At 43.2% G+C, this 21,820-nt stretch overlaps 1 protein-coding gene across 1 annotated transcript in view; it reads right to left on the bottom strand.

Annotated features, from left to right (window-relative positions):
* Positions 1–412: 412 nt before the first annotated feature.
* Positions 413–21,820, bottom strand: part of GNAO1 (G protein subunit alpha o1) — a 167,957-nt gene continuing 146,549 nt past the window's right edge. The window contains exons 7-8 of the mRNA XM_083749979.1: positions 4,952–5,105; positions 413–3,878 (exon numbers count right to left, since the gene is read on the bottom strand). Coding sequence (XP_083606105.1) covers positions 3,691–3,878; positions 4,952–5,105 — 342 coding nt within the window. The 3' untranslated portion in view covers positions 413–3,690. The remainder of the gene's footprint in view (positions 3,879–4,951; positions 5,106–21,820) is intronic.

The following is a 21,820-nucleotide window of genomic DNA, read 5'->3' as shown; positions in this document are numbered from 1 at the left end:
ATCCTCCAGAAGCCGGAAGGTGCCTCTCTAATGCAGGGAACGTCCTGTCTTCATGTGAAGTCACAGTACTACCTTGCAGGGTGAGGTCCACAAGGAAAGGAGACTCCCCACTTCAGAAATCACCCACCAACTTGTGGGGAGAGGAGATAGCAACAGGGGGGAGAGTTATTGCACTTGTCCCTGCTGCCTCCCTCACCCCCTTGGGTGCTTGAAGAGGGCAATTGGTACTTACTAAAAGTGGCTGGCCACCCTAGGTATCCTCTTGGGCCCCAGTTTGAGGACTCTGTAAAAGATCCCAGGATATGTCTATCATACACATATACTTGCTCAAAAGGAAAAGCAGTGAGGGAACATAATACATATATTTACAATAAAACGACTGTAGAATCAGAAGGTGAAAGAGCCTCAGTGGTACAGACAAACATTCTCTTTATTAAGCTACACATGAATTTTTTTTCCATTAGTCAGAGAAAGAAATTGGCAGTGTCTAATAAGATCACAGAAACCTCACCGATTGGTAATAGAAAGGCTTAGAAAGACCTGGCGCTTTTAGAATGAATATATATATATATATATATATATATATATATATATATATATGCTTGTGTGTGTGTGCATGTGTGTGATATATATATATATATATATATATATATATATATATATATATATGAATTTCTCTTTATTTTATTCTGTTTTTTAGACAGGTGCAGTTGGCTTTTTCCAGCAAAGGTACCTCTTAAAAGTGAAACCGTGAAGACATCTGATCGCTAACCAAAAAGTAGATATGACAAAGGGTCATGAAAATGGTGGCTTTTTAAATAATGTAAACACTACATTCGATTTTTGTTTTCGTTTTACTTTTTTTGGTGGTTTTTTCTGGTGTATTTTTTTATTTTTTTTAAGAGATTATTTTATTTTTTTTCTTTGTTTTTTGTATTTTTTCCCCTTTTGTTTTTGCAGCACAAACACCCCCACATGAGAGAAAGAGAGAGAAAACACCATTCACTAAAAGGAAGGATTGTAAGGGCAAAGGTGCGAGGGAGGAAGAGGAAGCAGCATGAAAAAAAAAAGTATTCACAGGGAAGCATGGTGGGGGATTAAAAATGAGAATGGAACAACAAAAATAATGCCCTCCCAATTTAAACTAACCCACTTAAAAAAAAAAATTAAACAGAAAAAGGAAAGGACATTGGTAATGCATAACACAGTGTCATTCAGAAGGGAAAAAAAGTCAAAGACAAGAGCATTTAGGGAGGCCAAAGACAGCTGTGCTTATTATTATTATTTTTAAAAATACAAATCCAGAGAGTGAACGAGACAATTCAGAACAGTGAATCATTATTAAACGAGAAAGTTAAAGAGACATCCCTCTCTGCTTGCCTGGCCCACTCTGAAGGCAGGTGTGTCGGATCATCGTGTAGACAAGAGGCTTTTGGGGAGAGAACGCTTTCCTGGAGCGGGCAACAATTAGTACAGCAACGATTAAAATACAAAGAGCCACTAACAATTCCCACTGGGATTCTGTTGCTGACAATCTTTTTGCACCTAAATGTTACCACCTACAAGGTCATGGCTAAGGTGAGTGAGATGCAAGGGCAAAGGAAGGGACTTGCCTCCGTTATCCCATCCCCCCTGAGCAAAAAGCAGCACCTGTAATAATAGAACGGGAGAGGGAAACTGGGAGGCCCATAACTCCTCCGCTTTATTTTATTTTTTTTATTTTGCTGCATTCCCCACAGATGTAGGGTGTCTTGTTGGCTGGGCAAGCCGTTCCTGAACTTTCTCGGCTGATCCCCAATAGCTGCCAACCCTCTATATGAAAGGTTGTTGGGATCTGCGTCTTAATGGCCATTAGAATCTGCCAAGATTTAAGATGGCGGTTTGTATGGGTCAGACTTCTGCTTGCTCAAAGGTTTCACCCTACCAGTGCCAACAAGTAACCGGAACCAAGTCCAATAGAAAATGTCTCTCTTAGAATGGGTTCACAATGCTATTGAGTGTGTGTGTGTGTGTGTGTGTGTGTGTGTGTGTGTGTATTTATAGATCTCTGTGTTTTGTGTGTGTGTTTTAAATAAAGCAAGAGGGGAATCGGGGGTGGGGAGACACCTTTCCGTTCTTTTTTTTCTTAACAAAATCCGTAAGGAAGTCAAATCTTTAATTTCTCTTCTTTACCCTTTCATCATCATCATTAAAAAATTCTCTTTTTGTTTGTCTTAGGTTCTAAATGTAAAGACTAGTCTAAAACCAGGTTTTACACAGCAAACCTATAGAAGTGCACAGCCACCATTCCAAAAATTCAGGACATCAGACACCGAGGCGATATGGAAGGCTGCGTGTCTTTATACAAAGGCTCAAAGTTCATGCTACTAGCGAAGAGGATCCGCGCTGGAGAGTCAGAAATGGAGAGGTGGGGGAGGGGGCCCACAGAAGGCCTGGTCTGAACATAAATATTGGGTGGGTGGGAGCACGGAGACCCAGAATCAAATATATAAGAAATGGAGTAATTCTTCCAAACGAGAGCCAAAATAAAAGCTGTACTTAAATTGCGATAAAGGGTGGGGGATGTTCTCCCCACCATCTCTCCTTCATGAAGAGCTTGAGCACGGACTGTTTGTGAGAGAGGGGGAATTCTTCCACCTGACCTGCGGGGCGTGGGAGGGATGCTATCTCAGGTACAACTTTCAAACTGCTGGTAGAAATTCCCTTTGCCAGTCTCCCATGCTTGTTTAAAGAAGCAGAGATAGAAGCAGGCCCCTTTCTTTATACTCCTGAAGGATTATATATATAAACATGGTCAACGAAGGGTGCTGGCCTGTCACCTTTATTCTAACCCTATTCTGTTTCTTTCTCCCCGCAGGCTCCTCCTCAGTTTTCCCCCTTTTAATAGGTTTTAACTACTCCATAGCTGAACGGAACTGAGGATCCCTGAAAGCTCAGCGCCCCTGTGGCAAATGATGCATTGCAGCAGCAACTTAGATGGTGGTACATCTTTTAAAAAAATCCACAGGAACTGGGCAGGGGAAGCCACTCTTCCCCGCTCATACCCTAAAGCACCCTATGCACAAAGGAGTCTTAAAAAAATAATATTACCACTTTTTTCTTTTCTTTTTTTTAAGAAAGTTGATTCCTTTTAAAACTCACGTAGTATCTTATGCTATGTGGACGGCGAGTTTAGAAAAAAATTAGAGTATGGTCTTTTTTCTTTCCTGTTGTTTTCCAAAAGCATCTTTTGCAATGAATTACCTGCCATGACTAGTGCAATCCGATGCATGTCTACTCAGAGGTAAGTCCTGCTGCTTTCAATGGGGGCTTACTCCCAAGTCAACAGGTATAGGCTTGCAGGCAACGTTACTTTAGCAGAAAGGAAGGATTTTAAGGTGATGTCAGGGGCATCAGTGCTACCCAGTACTCTCTTGAGGCAAACTAAAATAAATAAATAAAAGGAAAAGGAAAAAATGTTTTTATATAAAAATTTTCATTATGCCTTTTTATTTACCAACTTGCATGATTCATCATCATTATTAATATTATTATTATTATTGTGTTTGTGTTTGCATGTGTGTGTGTGAGAGAGACTCATATTTTGTTTTGCCTTTTTTTTCAAATATTTTATTTTATTTTCCTCTCGCTGTGATTGTTTCCAAATAAGTTGCTTGCTATACAGGATGGGATGGAGAAAAGGGAGAGGGGTCAGTATAAGCCGCAGCCTCGGAGGTTGTTGGCAATGATGATGTCGGTGACGGCATCGAATACCACCTGGATGTTACCCGTGTCTGTCGCACATGTCATGTGACAGTAAATCTCCTTGTTGGGCGAGCGGTTTTTGCTTTCAAATTGTGCTTGGATATAGGCTGCAGCATCTTCGTATGTGTTGGGACCTGCATAGAGAGGGAGGGAGGGGCAGGAGACATTTAAAAAAATAAAAAATAACATTATAAAAATACAAAACTCAGCACAAGTTTAGATGGTAGCTATAAAATAAGAACAGGAGAAGAGCCTCACTACTCAGTCAGGTCAAATGCTTATCAAGTCCAGCATCCTGTTCTCACAGTGGCCAACCAGATGGGAAGCCTGCAAGCAGGACTTCGCAATGGACTGCAAGCAAAATTTATTCATGGGAATAATGATTAATATCAACCAAACCTACTCCTCTGTGCATACGGATTTTAGAACTTCGGAAACAGCCTCAAAAAGGTCAGATCTTCCTGTTCTCATAGTGGTCGACTGGATGCCTGAGGGAACTCATGAGTGAGCCCTTTCCTCACTGGTATTCTAGAAGTAGGATTCGTAAGGGTGTGGGGAATAAAGTTATTGGAAATGTGATCTGATGCTAATCTGGGAATTGGGCTCTGAATATAATGAGCTATTTTCCTGAAGGCAGCTTCGTTTGCCAAATCCACTTCCAGATCAACCTGAGGTGAGTCCACTAAATTAGGTGGATCTGAACCATTTCTCCCTAATCTGAATGCATATTTGGAAACCCCCCTCCCCCCAGAATGTGTTAAGGCTCAATGATCACTCATTTTCTTGACATGCTAGTTTTAAAAAATATAATACTGGGAGTGTTTTCATGTTGGGGAGGGGGGCTTTCAAACATGCAGCCCCCCCACTTGCCCTGTGAAATGGCACAGCCTGGCTGAAGCTGCCTTGTGTGATTAGTCTGATGCTTTTTTCTGCTCATAGACAGACACTTCCTTCCCACTGATGAGAATCTGCCAACTCTCTGTGACATCATGGTAGCTCAGCTGATGCCTCGGGCAAAAAACAGGAAGGCAATCAGCCAGAGTATGTAGTCTGTTTTCTAGGGGAGTTATCTCTCAGGCAGGACTGGATCAAATATCTCCTGGTTTACACTTGGGGTTTCAGCAGATTCTGCTCCATGGGTCAGCCTGTTGTTTTTCGTTTGCTCCACAGCTGGATCTTGAGCACCTCAGGCGCTGCCATTACATACCTGTATATTCAGGGAAGCAGATGGTCAGAGGTGATTTCTTGATCTTCTCACCAAACAGGTCTTTCTTGTTGAGGAAGAGAATGATGGAGGTGTCAATGAAGAATTTGTTGTTACAGATGGAATCGAAGAGCATTAGAGACTCATGCATGCGGTTCTATGGCAAGGCACATATAGGAAGAAAAGAAAAGAAAGACAAAGAACGAGAGAGAGAGAGAGAAACAGAGAGAAAGAAACAGAAAGTTAGGATTAGAGAAAGAGAATAGTTACCAAACCAGCAACTGAGAAATGGTCAAAGATCCACATGTACCGAAAACCCAAAGAGTTACATATCATGAAGAAGTGAAGTCAAGAAAATGGGTGGTGTTATGATGTCTTCAGCATCTATTCTCCACCTAGTTTTTCTGTGTCATTTGGACAAAGCTCTCTTGGAAAGTTAAGCCCATGAGAATTACAGAGAAACAACAGTTGCCATATCTGTCAATTAGGATCAGCTTTTAAAAAAAAGCCTTTCCCAACCTGCTGCCCTCCAGATGCTTTGGGATATGATACCCATCAGCCCCAGCCAAGATGGCTGCATGATGTTTGGGCTGATAGGAATTGTGTAGTCCAAAACACCAGGCCCTCCAAGTGTCCCTGTTGTCCAGGGACAGTACTGGATTTACAGAAGCTGTCCCACTTTTTCTTAGGACATCCCTATTTTCATCGGAGAAATGTTGGAGGGTATGACACACCTGTAGGGCAAGTAGGCCGGCCGGAGAAGGCTGAGCGAAAACATCTCAGAGCAATGAGCTCTTCGAACCCTTCATGATGGTTGGTTGTTAAAGAAACAAACACATGATGGTTGTTAAAGAAACAAACCAAAAGGGCTGAGCCTTAGGTGGAGAGGACAGAGAAAAGATATTGCTGGGGTACATGGGAAAATGTCCCGTTTCATTCTGGTTTGTTTACAAGGACATTAGATGATGTTGGCTATTTAATGAGCATTCAGTCTGATTTGTTTTCAGGGAGGTTAGATGGGATTATGTCAAAGGAAGGGTTATCAGTACACTTTCCAAAGCACTTCACCATCATTTTCCTTATCGCAAAAACCCACTCTTTGGGGGAAGCAGGTTTGTTGTGCAAAACAACCCAATCAGCTATAATGAAAGAAAACTGAATTTGCCAGTGTGTGATTGGATCCCACCTGAAAGCAGGGACAATTTAGAAGCATCAGACTGGCTCAACATGGCGTGCAGGAGGTGTTGCACAGAAATCATTAAAACTTAGGCTAGGACAGTTTTCAGGTTGCTCTAAGAGCTCTTGGTCCAAAGAAATACAAAAGTCAGCCATTATCTGGATAGCGCTAATCATTCTATAAACAAATGCAGCCCCAAACAGGCCTCATTTATCCTGCCTTTCAAGAAAGCTATTTCCAATCAGTATCTTCTCTAACAATTTGACTCTTCTTACTCCCAAACCTTGGTTCCCAAGGGCTTGCCTCCCCAGGTTTAAAACTATATGTATATATATATAAAGACTCTTATGAGACATATACCTTTATTTAGAATATTTCTAGGCTTTCTTTTTAGGATATAATCCTCACAAGCCAGTTTATAATCAGAATCTAAAATACCTTAAAGCATAAAAGTATTTTATAACTTTTTATACATTTTTATAGTTTATAATAGTATAAAAGTATAAAAATGTATAAAAAGTTATAAAATAGCATCTTAGAAAGAGTCTAAAACATTTTAAAAATAATCCATAGCTTTCAGGAACTTCGCACGCAAAAATTAACCACTGAAATCTTCCCCAATCTGGTGCCCTTCCTAGGTTTTGGACTACCATGTCCACCAACCAAAGTCAGCTGATGGAGTTGTAGTTCAAAACATACAGAGGGCACCAGATTAGGAAATGCTGCTCTTTGAAATACATGAGCTTTTAAAAGCCTTCTGAAGATCTTTATAGCGAGGATCAAAAGTGCATTTTGCTGGAGGCCCAGTTATGAAGCTCCCTTCAAGTTCCAGTACATAACACTGAAGCTGATCAGTATTGACATCCCAAAAAACCACAGCAGCACAGTCACCACCTGACTTTCCCCCATCCAAGCCTTAGTGTCATCACTTGCATATCTCTCAAAAAGATGATGCAGATTGGCATAAAACATGCACGTCCAAAGCGAGAGAAATGTTCTTATATGGTCACAGACTCAGCACAAATAAATTAATACACCAAAATAATACAATTTCCAACACACACTGAGTTAAGAAATATGATACTTATAAGGACAGAACCAAACAAAGACAAAATTAAATCAACAAAACCCCTTTATGGTCTTTGCAGCAGAAAGTAGAAACCCATCAACTGTTTCCATTATTATCTTGTTCATGTCAGTTGCTAAGTAAGTTAAATACCATCCAAAATCCTTCTTGAGTTTCCTATTTTTTCGTATTCTTTTTCAAGGCACTTGAGAGAGTCTTTAGACTTTATTTATTGTTTGGGTGAATGAAGGTTGAACTTAATTTATTGTTACAAGATGGCCATGGGTGCTGTTTGTCCCCTTCCCACCATTTCCACAAAACATTTCCTTAGTGTTTCACAACTTTCCTGGCTGCCCGCACTTCCTGATTTAGAAAAGCTCTGGGGGGAAAGTTCTGCTATCTCCCCGGAGCTTTAAAACTGAAACATTTGATGACAGGAAGGATGGATAACAAGTAGAAATAGGGAAGAAATTTGATTAACTTCACATTTAGAGGTGAACCTACTTAATTCACACTTTCTGAAATAACACACAAACCAAAATAGAGCCAACCTTCAAAATGAACACTTCTCTGAATTCTACCATGCAGTTCTCCAGCCAAGTAAGGACACTTCCCAAAATCAACATACCCTGTTATCAGTGCTGGGAAAGGAGAGGGCATATACTAAGCCAGAGGAGAAGTGGTCACATACTGCTGGAGTGAGAGTCCTTTATAGCATGGAACTGTGCTCTTCTTGGGTGGGTGATGGAGAGTGAATACTTGTTCCAGGTGAGAACTGAGGGTGGGTTAAGCTTGATCTTGTTGTACAGCAAGTATCTCCCAGTTTGATGTTTCTTGGCATTGGCTGATAAAAAACCTGTTGGTTTTGAATAGCTGGCTGTGTGAGAGTGTACTTGTCTCTGGTATGCATGTGGGAAATGGGGTGGGTAGGAATGGGGTGCCTATTTCTAACCCAGTGATCATGGGGAACAAGGCGGCAGGATTCTATCATAAGACACAGGATATTTTTTGGCACAGTCCTAACATACTAATCTACTGCACCTGTGTCTTTCAAGCAGCTTCAGGTGCAGAAGTCAATAGGTGAAGCTGTTCAGTGTTCTCCTGGATCATGTGTGCGCACTGTGTGCTGCTGTTAAAGGAACAGCTATGGGGGCCGACTAAAAAGCTGGCAACCCTGACCCAAAGGTTCCTGTCTCCTTGAAGTCACAAGATACCTGACTTGGCTTCTTTGGCTCCTAGCTTCCCCTCTGCCTGCCACCTCTTGTGGGGTGGACCTCGGCTTTAAGCCCTGTAGCCATAGGAGAAGCCTTGTCGAATCAGTTGAAAGGGATATTGTTCTTGGAATTTCAGAACATAAGAAGAGCCAAAGGCATATCAAATCAAGCTATCTGTTCTCACGGTGCCCAACCAGATGCCTCTGGGAAGCCTGCAAGCAGGACAGGAGTGCAGCAGCACTCTTCTTCACTTGTAATTCCTGGCAACTGGTTTTCAGAGCCACTGCTAACCTTATCCATCATGAATTTGTCTAATCCCCTTTTAAAGCCATGCAAGTTAGTGGCCATCACTATCTCTTATAGGAGCAAATTCCATAGTTTAGCGACGGAGAATACTTCCTTTTGTCTGTCCTGAATCTTCCAATATTCAGCTTCATTGGATGACGGCCCTGAGTTAAAGTATTATGAGGGATGGAGCAAAACTTCTCCTTATCCTTTCTGCAACTATACCATGCAGAATCCTATCTGCCTTCTATCACATGTTCCCAAAGAGAGGGGACAGACTTTCATCATTTTCCTAAACTAAGCTGGCACCAACACCTTCTAGTGCACGGCAGATGGAAAAAGAAGTCTGCAAATCACATGGCTACCCTAAAGTTAGTCTTTGCTGGCTCTCAAAGAGGCATTGCCCTCAAGGGAAGCATGTCTGTGTCAGGGCTGAGCCCAAGAGAGAGTTTTAAAAGGGCCTCTTTGACCTCCTGTTCCTTTGAACAGCTGGGCCATTTGGCTTCCCTACTGCATCGCAATTAAACATCCCTGCATTAATTGGAAGAAGAGTACATTGCAACAGTTCTGGCTATTAAAACCTGCCGAAAGTCAAATACAAACCACCTCATAAAACAATTTGCCAAGTCAGAAATGGGATTCAGATAGTGTACTGGGAATTGACTGTCCAGAAACCCCATAAATAACACTTGTTACACAGAGAATTTCCTGCTTTCCTGCTTTGTTTTGAGTGCCACCATGTATTAATGGCTAGGGATCTTATGTAGGAAAAGAGCTTGTTACAGAAGCAGGTTGGCCGACTGGTGAATGCATCTTGTGTAAGATAATGACTTTCAGGCACAAAGCAATCTCCTCTTTGGAAGAATGGTTTGTGATGGTGTGATGAGGAGAAGATGGCAGGCAAGGGGGAAGTCTTGCAGGCATTTACATGAGCAGGATTTAGGAATGTAGAGCTTGTCTACAGAAGTCTCTTCAACATGCGGCCCTCTAGATATTTTGGGCTACAATTCCCATTAGCCCCAGTCAGTGTTGCTCATCAGCCACCATCCAGTAAGTAATCTAATCCAGGGATAGGCAACATGGAGCTGCCCAAACCTTGCTGGACCATCCCTGACCATTGGCCATGCTGGTTGGGGCTGATGGGAGTTGGTATCCCATCTAGAGGGCATCATGTTGCTTGTTGCTGATCTAACCCTTTCAAAAAGACACACGCAGCACAGCCCTCTCAACTCCAGTGTTAGTTCCACTGTGGTCAACAGAGTCCCAAGTAAGCGTACTTAGGGTTCCAGCTTTACTCCATCGTTTTGCAACTTTGCAGAGAGTGTCTACGCACACACAATATGTACATCCATTGGCTTTGTTCAGAACTTTAGCTGAAAGTGTAGTCATTGGGAGTCACCAACTCAGTACAGCAGTCACCAACCCAGTTCATTACTCCATGCATCCACTTAATGTGCAAAAAGGATGAAACATTCAACTTACCATGGAGGAATCCTCACTGGGCAGAAATTTCCTTATGAAGAAACATGTATTATGCCACTAACAAACATATTTACAGCCCTGTTGGATCAGGCCAAAGGCCCATATAATCCTACATGTTGTTCTCATAGCAGTCAATGAGATGCCTATGGGAAGCCCATAAGTAGGACCTGAGTGCCACAGTGCTCTCTCCACTTCTGATTCTTAGCATAATGCCCTTGACAGTGGAGGCAGATCAACATCACTAGTAGCCACTGATAGCCTTATCTGCCACAAATTTGTCTAATCCTCTTTTAAAACCATCCACGTGGGTGGCCATCACTACAACTTGGTTATGGGCGTTCTCTAGTTTTACCTATGCACCATGTGAAACAGGACCTCTTTTCACCCATAACAGACAAAACTGTTAATCATTCTGTGATTTCCTTGAGGCTTTCTCAGAAGAGAAAAACCCAATAAAATATCTCAAACGCTAGAAAAGAGCTGGCATTTTATTAACATTTGGTAACTAATAAATACATTACTGACAGCCAATAAATTATTACAATAAGAATCAAAAGACCTATTAAATCAACAGACAGTCATTCGCACTCCATACAAAATGACAGTTAATAATGGTTCAGAACAATCAAATGTGCAAAAAAATTAAAAACAAGATTCAGCAACTAACCAGCAAAGAAAAAGTAGGATTTAGCAAGCATCAAGGGCTCTTCAAAATTCTTGTATTTATTTATTTAAAGCATTTCCCTAAAAAAAAAATATCAACTGTGGGGAAAAAGGGGTGGGAGGCCAATGACGACCAAGTGTAAAGATGGTTGGAATGCAAGTTTAAAGAATGTAGCTGAATTGTTACATTAGGACAAGGGCAAAATGGTTTGTGCCAATCTAGTGATGCACGCAGACAAGAAGCAGGCTTTTTAAAAGTGTATAGCTAGCCTAGCCTTCCCCAACCTTTGGATTTTGTGGACTACAACTCCCATCAGCCCTAGCATCATATAGCAGTGCTGGATGGAGACAATGGGAGTTGAAGTCCAAAGCATCTGGAGTGGACCAGGTTGGTGGATGTTGTCCTAACTGGATGATGAACTGTGTCTGCAAATTTTGCATGTGGGTCATCCCCCAATACTGTTGCCAGGGGTGCATGTGTGCAACCAGGGTCAAAAATTGGGCAATCCACCAGTTTAGGCCCTCCCCCCACATCAAACAACTGATAGGTGCCATGGCTGATTTTCTGACAGGGAATGCATCTGCAGATAGTGGGACTGAAGTCTTGGCTTGAAAACCTGCTTCAAGGTGCAACCCAGAGTGCACCCTGAAGGGTTTATATCAGGGATGGGGAACCTTAGGCCTCTCCATCCAGCACTCAATACTCTCTCCAGGCCACACCCACTTCCACTTCCACTCAGGAAACACCCGTCACTGGCCCTGCTACACACTCTCTTTGAATGCTTTTGATCGGCTGGAGTGTGACTTAATATAATGTCTCTAGCTTGGCAGGATGAAGGACGGAAATTGTGTGTGTGTGAGAGTGGAAATCTCTGGCATGTGTGGCTTGAATAGGCTGAAAGGTAAGACTCATACCTGTTAGTCTGGCTACTTTGGCCTCTGGCCACACCTTTGGCACATGACCCCTCAGACAGGAATGTGTCCCTCAAGCTAAGAAAGCTTCCTTACCCTACCCTTGGTTCCCTCTTTGGAGGAGTCTATAGTGAAATAAATGAGTGAGGACTGAATGAATGAGTATCAAGAATCTCTCTAAGCCACAAAGGAAAATATAAGAGAAGAACAATGTACAGTCATACATTGGTTTTCGAACAGCTTAGTTCTCGAACGTTTTGGCTCCCGAACACCGCAAACCCAGAAGTGACTGTTCCGGAGCTTCCTGCCTCCAATCAGAAGCCGCACTTTTTGTTTCTGAATGTTTTGGAAGTTGAACAGACTTCCGGAACAGATTCTGTTCGACTTCCAAGGTACAACTGTAGTATGAAAAACACGCACGTCTACTTTATTACCCTGGCTGTCATCTTGCAAACAATGGGTTGTAAAACGGAACCAAATCTACAGAGAAGAAAATAGTTGTAAGAGGTAAATCCTCTGTATTGGGTGGCGGGTGGCGGGGAGAGACTTTCAAAATAAACTAATTAAGACTAAGATGCAGAACCATAAACCCATGGTAGGGGTACTGCAAAACATACAGACTCTCAGAAGAGTGGGAGGGATGGGGTTGGGTAGGTGGGGGGCTGCCCCAAGTTCTTCAGCAGTTGCAGCAGTCTTATTTATGTGCTGCACATAAAACCTAGGCTTCACAGCCAACCTCCCCCTTATGCATCAAGGCAGATGTGTGTATGTAGAAACAGGCTTCCACATGCACAAATGGCACGGTGCACATTTGGTACACATCAAAATGGTTGGGCGCATCTTCTGTTGCCAAAGGGAAAGTGCTGCTCTGCCCCAGAGACTCTAGCTCAGCAGTCAGGCACCTGCTCTGCATGCCAAAGATCCCAAGTTCCTGGCATTTCACCTGCTTCTCAGGAAGCAGTAAGCATTCTCTCTGAAAAGGACCCTGGAGAGCCACTAGCAGCCAGAGGAGCAACTAGAGGTGGAGGAGGAATTCAATTTTGCTTGCATTTTAATGTGAAACTATTTAATTCACACTTTCTGAAACAATATGCGTTTGGAAACATGGATATTCTTAGAGATTGGCGTGTCTCCAAATTTTGTGATTCAGTTCTCCAACCAAAAAATATTTTAAAAATGCACAGTTTCAGGGAAAACATGCATAAAAATGCATCTATTGGTGAAAATAACATGAAAAACCAATTATATTAGGGGAATCATTTGCAAAAGTGTGTATGTATTAGTCAAAACTGCACACAAAAATATTCAAATTGGGAGAAATTTGTACTGTGCTGACAAATTTTCATTAGGATTTGTTTTTTAAAATCTCAAATTGCTGCAGAAATGTGGAGAACTGAATTTGAGATGGGGAAAAAATGAAAACCGTAAGAGAACGGAAATGGACAGATTCATCCATCCCTAACTTCAACACTGGTGATGGAGCAGTTTCTTCCACCACACTTTGAAAGCAGCTTAGGGAACACAGGGCAGGCTTCATGACACAGAGCTCTGTCCTTCAGTACCTCATGGCTGTCCCTGTGGCAGATGCCACACCCTGTTTAGTGGTAGGGTTGGCCCTGGCCCTAGTCTATTTCACTTATATATGTGCTTCCCTGGAACACAAGGGAAGTTACATTGGAGATCTTGCATCTAGGCACTAACCACAACTAGGCTTGCTTAGCTTCAACAAGGTTGCTGCATCAGGCTCCTCCAAGTCATAATCAAAACTGCAGGTTGCTGAGTTGGCTCACTAAAAAAGAAAGATAAAAAGAAATCCAAAAGCTGCAGCTTGGCGATCCCTTTGGTTACGATAACCGAAGAAAGATCACAAAGGAATGAGTGAGCTTTTGACTTCAGAAAGGCTCTTTGGCCCCCATCCTAGACACACTTAAACCCAATGCAGCTTATTTCTGCATAGACCCATAAAGGATTTGTTTTGTTTTGATTTGCTTCACCTCCCGACTGATTAAGAATTGCTGGGGACACATGAGGCCACCACCTTGCTGAAGCTAAGCAGTTTGGGGGTGACTGCATGTATCCCACCTGGGGCTCTAGGACTGAAGAAAGGTGAGTTAAGAGCAAATTCAGAAGATTGCGCACTGCTCTGCACAGTTGTCCTTTGTGACCATTCACTGGGTTTCAATAAAGGGATTACCTTGCTATTACTACTGATGTGGTGCTATCTCAATTTCACACATTAAGGTGGACGTAACTGAGCAGACCAGGCGTCAGCAGACAGCTTTGTCAGGCAGCTGCCAATGGCAAAATGATGCCTCCAAGGCCCTGACGTAGCATTGCTCTGGATACAACCCTAAGTCTTTAGACAATTCATACAACTCCTGTTTTCCAGTTTTGCCTTAGATTTTTTTTTTTACTGCACTTCTTATGGTTTATCATACTAATCCTATGTTTTAGCAATGTTATTAGAACTGGATGATTGATTTTAACACTGGGAACTCTCTGCTCCAATCTAACCTAAGAAGAAGGTGTTTATAAGGCTGCAGAGATTCTACAATTATTCTCAACAGCCTTCTCCCTAAAGAAGACTTAATAGTGTTTTGTTTTGTTTTTTTAAAAAACCACAGCTTGGAAATTGCTGGTCACTGCCATGCTAAGGCCTTGAATACTGCCAAAACTTTCTTTTCTGCAATCAGCTGGAAACAGAATTAAAACAGTGGTTGAAGACGGCAAAGAAAACATTTTTTAATCCTTCCAGTACCAAACACAGGTGGTATGTGCCAACAGGACAGTAGTTAAATGAGGCTGCTGAGAAACAAGAGGGGTGTATGTGTGTCAGCACGCCTGGAGGAATCCCAAGGTTTGCAGAAGTGCCCTGTATAATAATAATAATACAAACTAAGGTGGCAACTCTCCAACAGAAAGCAGCTCAATGAAGAATGATTGTGAGCACTAAGCATGGGTGATCACGGGATGCTCTGTTTCGCCAGGATGGCTGGTTGGGGCCCTAAAATTTTCTTTTAGGAGGAAGGATACAATGCAACATTTCATACAGGCCCCACTTGTTTTTATCCAGTAATACCACCCCATGACTAAGATCTTTCTTTAATGTTTATCCACCCACCCCATCCCCATTTTTCTAAATAAAAAAGCCACACAGGTCATAGCCTTTCCTAGGAAAGGTGCTTCAGTCCTCTGGTAAGTGGCTAACTCATAAGGCAGCAGTGGGGAACCTTAGGCCTGAGGGGTGGTGGTGTCAAAAGCATACCACCTTTTTTCCAGGCCACACCCCTCCTCAGCTTCACCCTGCACCTTCTTGCCTGGCTGGAATGTGCCCCTGAACTCCCATAAGGCCTCTTGCTTATCTGGACAGAGGATAATTATTGGGACATCAATATCACAGGAGGAATTCACAGTCAGATTTGCACAACAACGGCTGTGCAATTGCTATCCATGAATATAAGGTAGATACATACATTCTGCTAACTTCTTACCAATCTCTACTTTCATTCAAACAAACAAACAAACAAACAAACAAACAAACAAACAAACAAACAAACAAACCACTAAGTCTCTCGTTCTTATGGCTGTGACAATATGCTTGAATCTGAACATGCGTGGGTGATGACTTTAAAGGCTTTAATGTCTTTGCCCCTCCCTTGTTGTTAAAAAGACGACTCCAAGAGGCATTATGCAAAACAATAGAATAAACTATGCACATATGCTAAATTTACATAATTCATACAGATTGTGGTATCCAGTTTAACTTGGCACAGAAATTGGATTTATTGGATGCAGAATTTCAACTACTTTAAAACACAGACTATGTGTACACCCATAATCTGAACATCACAGGCACATTAATGTTGGAAAAGGCATAAACACTAAATAAACAAGCTGGGGTTTTTTCTGAGTGGCCCCACAATGGGATTTACTTTGGTACTGAATGTTATGTTATTGCCATTTCAAGAACTGCAGCACTCTATTCTGCCAATGGAAAAGAGGAAAGGAAGAGCAGAGTGGAATGAATATGATTGCTGTGGTTACCAGAGGTGGTTGGTGCCTACTGAGATGGTAGGGAGCAAAGCAGGGAGGTCAACAGTAGGTGGCACCAGAGGCAATGACAGGTGGGGTCAACTATAGTTTTATCTCCATTCTCCTCCACCTGGCTGAATTCTACAAGGGCAACACTGAGGCTAAGGAGGAGAAAGCTGACAGGCAGTTCCAATGGTTGCAAATGGAAAGGCAGGCAGCTTGGCTGAGGGCAGTCTGAGGCTGTGGGGGCACTGCCTCGTTCACCCTCGTTCATAGATCAGCCTCCACTGGTGGTTAACAGTCCTTGTAGAGGGCTATTGTAACATGAGGAATTTGGGTTGAAAATTTGGCACTATATTAATCACACGGACACACATCTGGTTTTAGTAGTGGCACAGCTTTACAAGGGCAACTCATATATTGCTTCTTGAAAGAGAGAGAGAGAGAGAGAGAGAGAGAGAGAGAGAGAGAGAGATCAAAGTCCTGTTCAACTGCCATGAGATTAAGGCAACAGCAGATTAAAGAAGAGGTTTCAGGACATTTGCTTTACTAACAATTACCGCCTGATTTTATGCTCTTAAAAATGAGCACAACTAGGATTCCCCATAAGTTTGCTTTGAAAATGTGGGATGAGGAAATCCAAGAGTTCTTCCCCACATCTCCATGGGTTCAAGGCCCACTATGGTTTGGGATACTGAGTCCCGTCTTTTAATGCTCACATTTTGGTGTCCTGCTACAAGGTTTGGCAGTGAAATGTAGGGCTTCTCAAGCCTTACTCACCTTCGGCTACCAAAAATCCATAATGACATAGGGACTTGAGCTCCCAAAGTTATAGAACAAATGTAAACAATTCCATCTCAAAATTTGTATTTTTGAATTCACTCATCAGAGTAAACATCTCATCTATTTCAAAATTTCACATTCATATATCAGGCATGCACATTTCAGTCCAAATTAGCTTCAGCTCAACTTTGTTAAGCCACTTCCACCTTAGGAGGAAGTGGAGTTGCGGGCACTCACAACCCCTTCACGTGCGCAGGGGTGTGGTCAGCCCTGGGCGATTGGGGGGGATTCCCAGCTGCATCACTACCCAGGCAACCAAGCCGATTGCTCTGGGGGTGTGGCCTGCTTGATTTAAGCAGGACGCAGCGGGAATCTCACCCCCTTTTGCATTTCCAGCTGCTCCCGCTTTCCCACCCTCCTGCCCTTTAGGTTTTTTCATCTCTTGACTTTGCTATGGACTTCAGTTGGTCGTCGTTGAGGGCCTGGTAGGACTTTTTCCACTTGGCAAATTGACACTGGCCTATTTTTCGCCTACCTCATAGCAAATCGTCACAGCTTTGTAAGGTTTGGCATTGGAATATTGCTGGAGAAGAGAGGAAGGGAGGTAGCACCATCACCTCCCCCGCACATTGAAGGGTATTCCGTTAAAGGATTCTGGGGGCGTGGCCCTGTCCGAAGCCTGCGGGGTCCTAGTTGATGTGCATCAGCAGGACTCCCTCTACTGGTGGTTAACCCTTCCCGGACTCCGGGCAGACGGGCTGGAGTCAGATATAGTTGGTTAGGTCCAATGCCTAAGCCAATACCGCTCACAATCTGTAACCATTAAAGTTGTGGCCTTTTTAAACCTAAAACACTGTTGTCAAGCGTCTTATTCAAACCTGGGGGGGGGGGGACCTTGCCACGCACCTATTGTTGCTGTGACCCAATGTCCTTTACCCATCTATTTGAGTCTGAGGTCTTTTCCTATTTCTTGCCTTCTCTCTTTCTGTCACCTTCACCTACCCACACATCATTCTGAAACTGCATCTGGCTTGCTGACACTCCAGAGGAAACCCAAACTGAAAAGTCCACATGGGCATTGGTATAAACACTGCAAGAACAATTTGTGGATGACTCATTGGAGGGTGTGTATGAAAACTTCATCTAATGAAAAACTAATCCCAACGTATTAGGATTTCGCCAAAATCAACAGACAAATCACTGAAGGTGCCCCTTGCTGTATTGACATATTGACTTTATACCACTTTAACGGCCACAACTTCACTCAACCTCAAGGAATCTTGGGAACTGAAGTTTGGTGAGGCTGCTGAGAATTCTTCATTAGAGATCCCTAGCGATGATGGCTCAAGACATTTTGGTGCATGAAGGAAAGTACCAAATCCTTATGTGGAGGTCAACCCTTTAGAAAGTTTCACTCCCTGCCTTCATCTACCTCCTCGTTTCACTCTGCTGCATCACCTTGCTAAGGAGGAGGGTCAGCCTTGATCCTAGGACAATTTGCTGACTACAGCCCCAGGATTTCTGAAGACCACATGCGGCCCTCAGAATAATTTCCAACCCTCTGCAAGCAATCAGTTCAGAAATAGAATCTGTCCTGCCTCCTGGCAGCCTGCTGTGCTAGGAGAACGAGAGAGATCAAGGGAGGGAATAGAGAGAGAGGGGAAAAGGGAAAGGGAAAGATATGGGGGAAAGGATGGAGCAAAGCTCCATTGGCTCTGGCTCCACCTACCACTGCCTACTGAAGAGGGATAAATAGGAACCTAGAGAGCTCCTTACACCAAGTTGGACCACTGCCCTATCTAGCATATTAGGGTCTGCACTGCCTGGCAGTGGCTCTCCAGCCTTGCTGGGAGACGCGGGGGATTGAACCTGGGTCTTCCGGCATGCAAAGCAGATGCTCCACCTCTAACCTACTGCCATTCTATCTACAGTACAGTTACTGCCTTCAGGCTTTAGCAGGTGTTCTTTTTCCATTTGGGGAGCACACATCTGCTTTAATGAAACCTATTCCCCCCCAATGACCAGGTACTGTGTACTTTGTTGAGAATGCCAGGGCTAACTTTGGTGAAGGCTTCATGAAAGGCTGAGGGAAGCCTTAACGAGAACACACTTGGAAGCATGCCAGAGTGGTTTCTGCAAAGCTAAGCGCAACTCCTGGGATGAGGCGGAGCTGAAAGAGCCACAGCTCAGTGGCAGAGCATCTCCTTTTCAAGCCAAAGGTTCCAAGTTTAATCCCTGGCATCTCCAGGTAGTGCTGAGAATTTCCTCTGCTTGAAACCCTGGAGAATTGCTGCCAGTCTCTGCAACCCTGTCCCTCCCAAACAGGGAGGACTAACTTGTGCATTGAGTGTGCCTTATGCTACTTCCTCCTGCAACTTCCAAACCCACCAGCCTGTCCTTGGACCTCTTCCTCTCCTTGCCCAGCCCTTCCTACAAGACCTTCCTTGAGTTCCTGACCCTTCCTTCTTCCTTCCAATCTTGCTTCTCTGCCTACCTGTCTCTTGCCCACCTGCTCCACCAAGTCTTGCACCTGACCCCTCTCTGTTCTGGATCAAATCCTACTCTGTCTTCCATTGGACCTGATTCCATCCTTGGATTGCTTATTTCTTCATTTTAAGCCTGCCCAGGCACTAGGCTCACTGCCCCCCACTTCCCAGTAAGCTACCAAGAAATGGTATTGCCAGAAGTGTGTGTCACACCACAATGTTCCTTGTGTAATTTGCCATGCTTACGGCCCTCTTGAAGCAAAAGTGCAACCCCTCTAAGCAGGGCCGGTTCTGGGCATTCACCCTTGCCCACAAAGCACCAGGGCAATGAAGCGTCCCCCTGGGACATTCAAGGCAATTGCAATCGTGGTTGCCTGGCACTCATCAGGGCACTGGGAAAGGGGCTTGAGGATAGCAGCAACTACCTGAAGACACAGGATCTGCCCGGCCCCTCCTTGAAAATGTGTGTGTGTGTGTAGGCCTCAACCCCTCGCCTCTGCATGATACCCTGACACAATGCCTGCATTCAAATGGCGGTTTATTCTGTTTCACAATTTCCCCCTAACACATTAACTGACACATTATATTTGAGCTTTGTCATGTCATAAAAGCCACTCCCAAGCCTAGTGCTAATTTCTGTGTCATCTGCTTCCATAAAAAATCAATTCGCAAATAATATGGAAATGAGTGCACTGTTCTATGACGGGGGGGCAGGGGGGCAGCGGCGGCGGTTATAATACAATAGATCAACACAGCTGCCCGAATTTTTGGACACATCAGAATTTAGCAGTAACACCGCTTTCACTGGGCCTCTATACTGGGTCAAGCACACAATGTGTGAATCTGTCTCTTGCAAACATGCATGCACCCATACCCACACAACCCACGCCTCCTATAAATCTGATGAGTAAACACACATAACTGAAACCACATAATTCCTACAAGGTGGTTCACAAGCACTTTTACCAATTAATAGTTGAGGACTGTCTAAGAAACAATAATTTATCAGCAAGCTGCCCCACAACACTGTGGAAAGGGTTATAAATAGAAACAAAGCCAAGCAAATCTACCACAAAGACAGATTTGAAACAACGATGAACACTTTAAAAAGACTGAGGTAAAAACTGTTATTAGCAATGTAGATGCATTTGGATCTGGGTTTTTCTAACTTTCTACCTTCAGGCAAACTGCTGCAGAGGAACCTCTGCTCCCTGGAGGGAACTCTGCAACATCTCCCAGGGCTGATTTATGTGGGTTTTCTTATCATCTGAGTGGGGGACATTAAGAAGGGGGAAGTTCAGGCCCACTTAGAATATAATCTTGAACTTTAGCAATGCCTCTTGAATGCCTAGATGGAGGATAGAGAAGGGTGGGTGAATTTTCAGAAACTTTGCCTATTGCACAAAGGTCAAATTAACAAGTGTTGCTTCTCCCATTTTTGCTTTTGTCTCTGCCCCCACTAGTGGCATGTGCCCCACCCCAGGCTGCCCAGAAGGAAATGTGGAGACGGATCCCTACCATTGGAATCCACACTAGAACACAACCCACACTGGGAGTTTCTAGGCAAGGGCGAAATTTGCAAGCAGGTTATTCAAATATCACAGACGGGTTATTTGCAACAGGTTTTGTGTTTTAGTTTATCAGATTCTAAGCAGAAATGGCAAATGCAGGTTAAATGGAGGGTGGGGAGATTGCATTCTGATGCAAAAACAAAGCAAAAAAAGTGCATTTCTGAGGGACACTGATCCCATAATAGGCAACTGTCATTTGCCTGTCTTCCTTGTGGCTGTGCTTGCAAAAAAAAGGTGGTGACGGCAGTGGGGGTGGGGCAAAAAAATCTCAGAGAAATGTGTTTGCCATTATTGTCTTTTCTCACCAAAGGACCCTGATAATCAAATGACCTTAGGTTATTCCACAATTACCAACTGTATTCCACTATACACTTATATTTGGACCTGTTCTATTAAGAGGCACTTCAGTATGACTTCTTCAGGCATTCCATTTTTAATTTTGGAAGCAACTAACATGCCCCCCCAACCCTCAGACCTCAATCTAAGCCATACAATCCTGTCCATCTGATTTTGAAATAGAAACTTGAGTTTCAGTGTATCTCCAGATTATTTGACCTTCTTAAGGAACTAGGAAAAAGGAGATGGAAACTGGGGAGGTCCCTATTGGCTTCCTTTGGAGAATCAACATTTCATGATGCTCCAATATGTATTTTGGGCAAAACCAAATGTGATACTGGGAGATCCTCAAATAAGGTGTGTGTGTACCTGTGTGTTTATGTGGTCGATAAGCCTTTTCAATGAGCATTCATCAAGGTTCAAGTAGTTATACATGAACTTGCTTTCAACATAGCTTGTTTCTGCAAAGGTGGACATATTGCTTTGTTTGCAATGGGTGCCATGCTTCCTCACGTCCTGCTAAAACCCTGTAAGTTTTCATACCACGAATGCTCCTAGTTCCCCTGCCCCTTCCCACACTTTTTTTTTTTTTGGCACTACAGTACAAGAATGGCTTGCCGGGTGACAATAATGGGTTGGTAACACTCACAAAGCATTGCAGAGCAACTAATAAAGCAGAATGATGTGCAGACTGTCCACTATAAATCTGCCACTAATGCACTATTCAAGTGTCCATGACATGGTGCAGAAGACACTGGCAAAAACAAAAAACCACAGCTCTAAAGGGGTGCTCAATCTGAGCCATTTCACCAAAAAATTGCTATTTATTCCGTGGAGCAAAACATATAGATATCTGATACCAGTA

The sequence above is a fragment of the Podarcis gaigeae genome (genome assembly GCF_964106915.1).
Source record: "Podarcis gaigeae genome assembly, chromosome: 8".
Classification (NCBI taxonomy): domain Eukaryota; kingdom Metazoa; phylum Chordata; class Lepidosauria; order Squamata; family Lacertidae; genus Podarcis; species Podarcis gaigeae.
The sequence above is the reverse complement of the archived record's forward strand: the minus strand, read 5'-3'. Positions and strand labels throughout refer to the sequence as shown.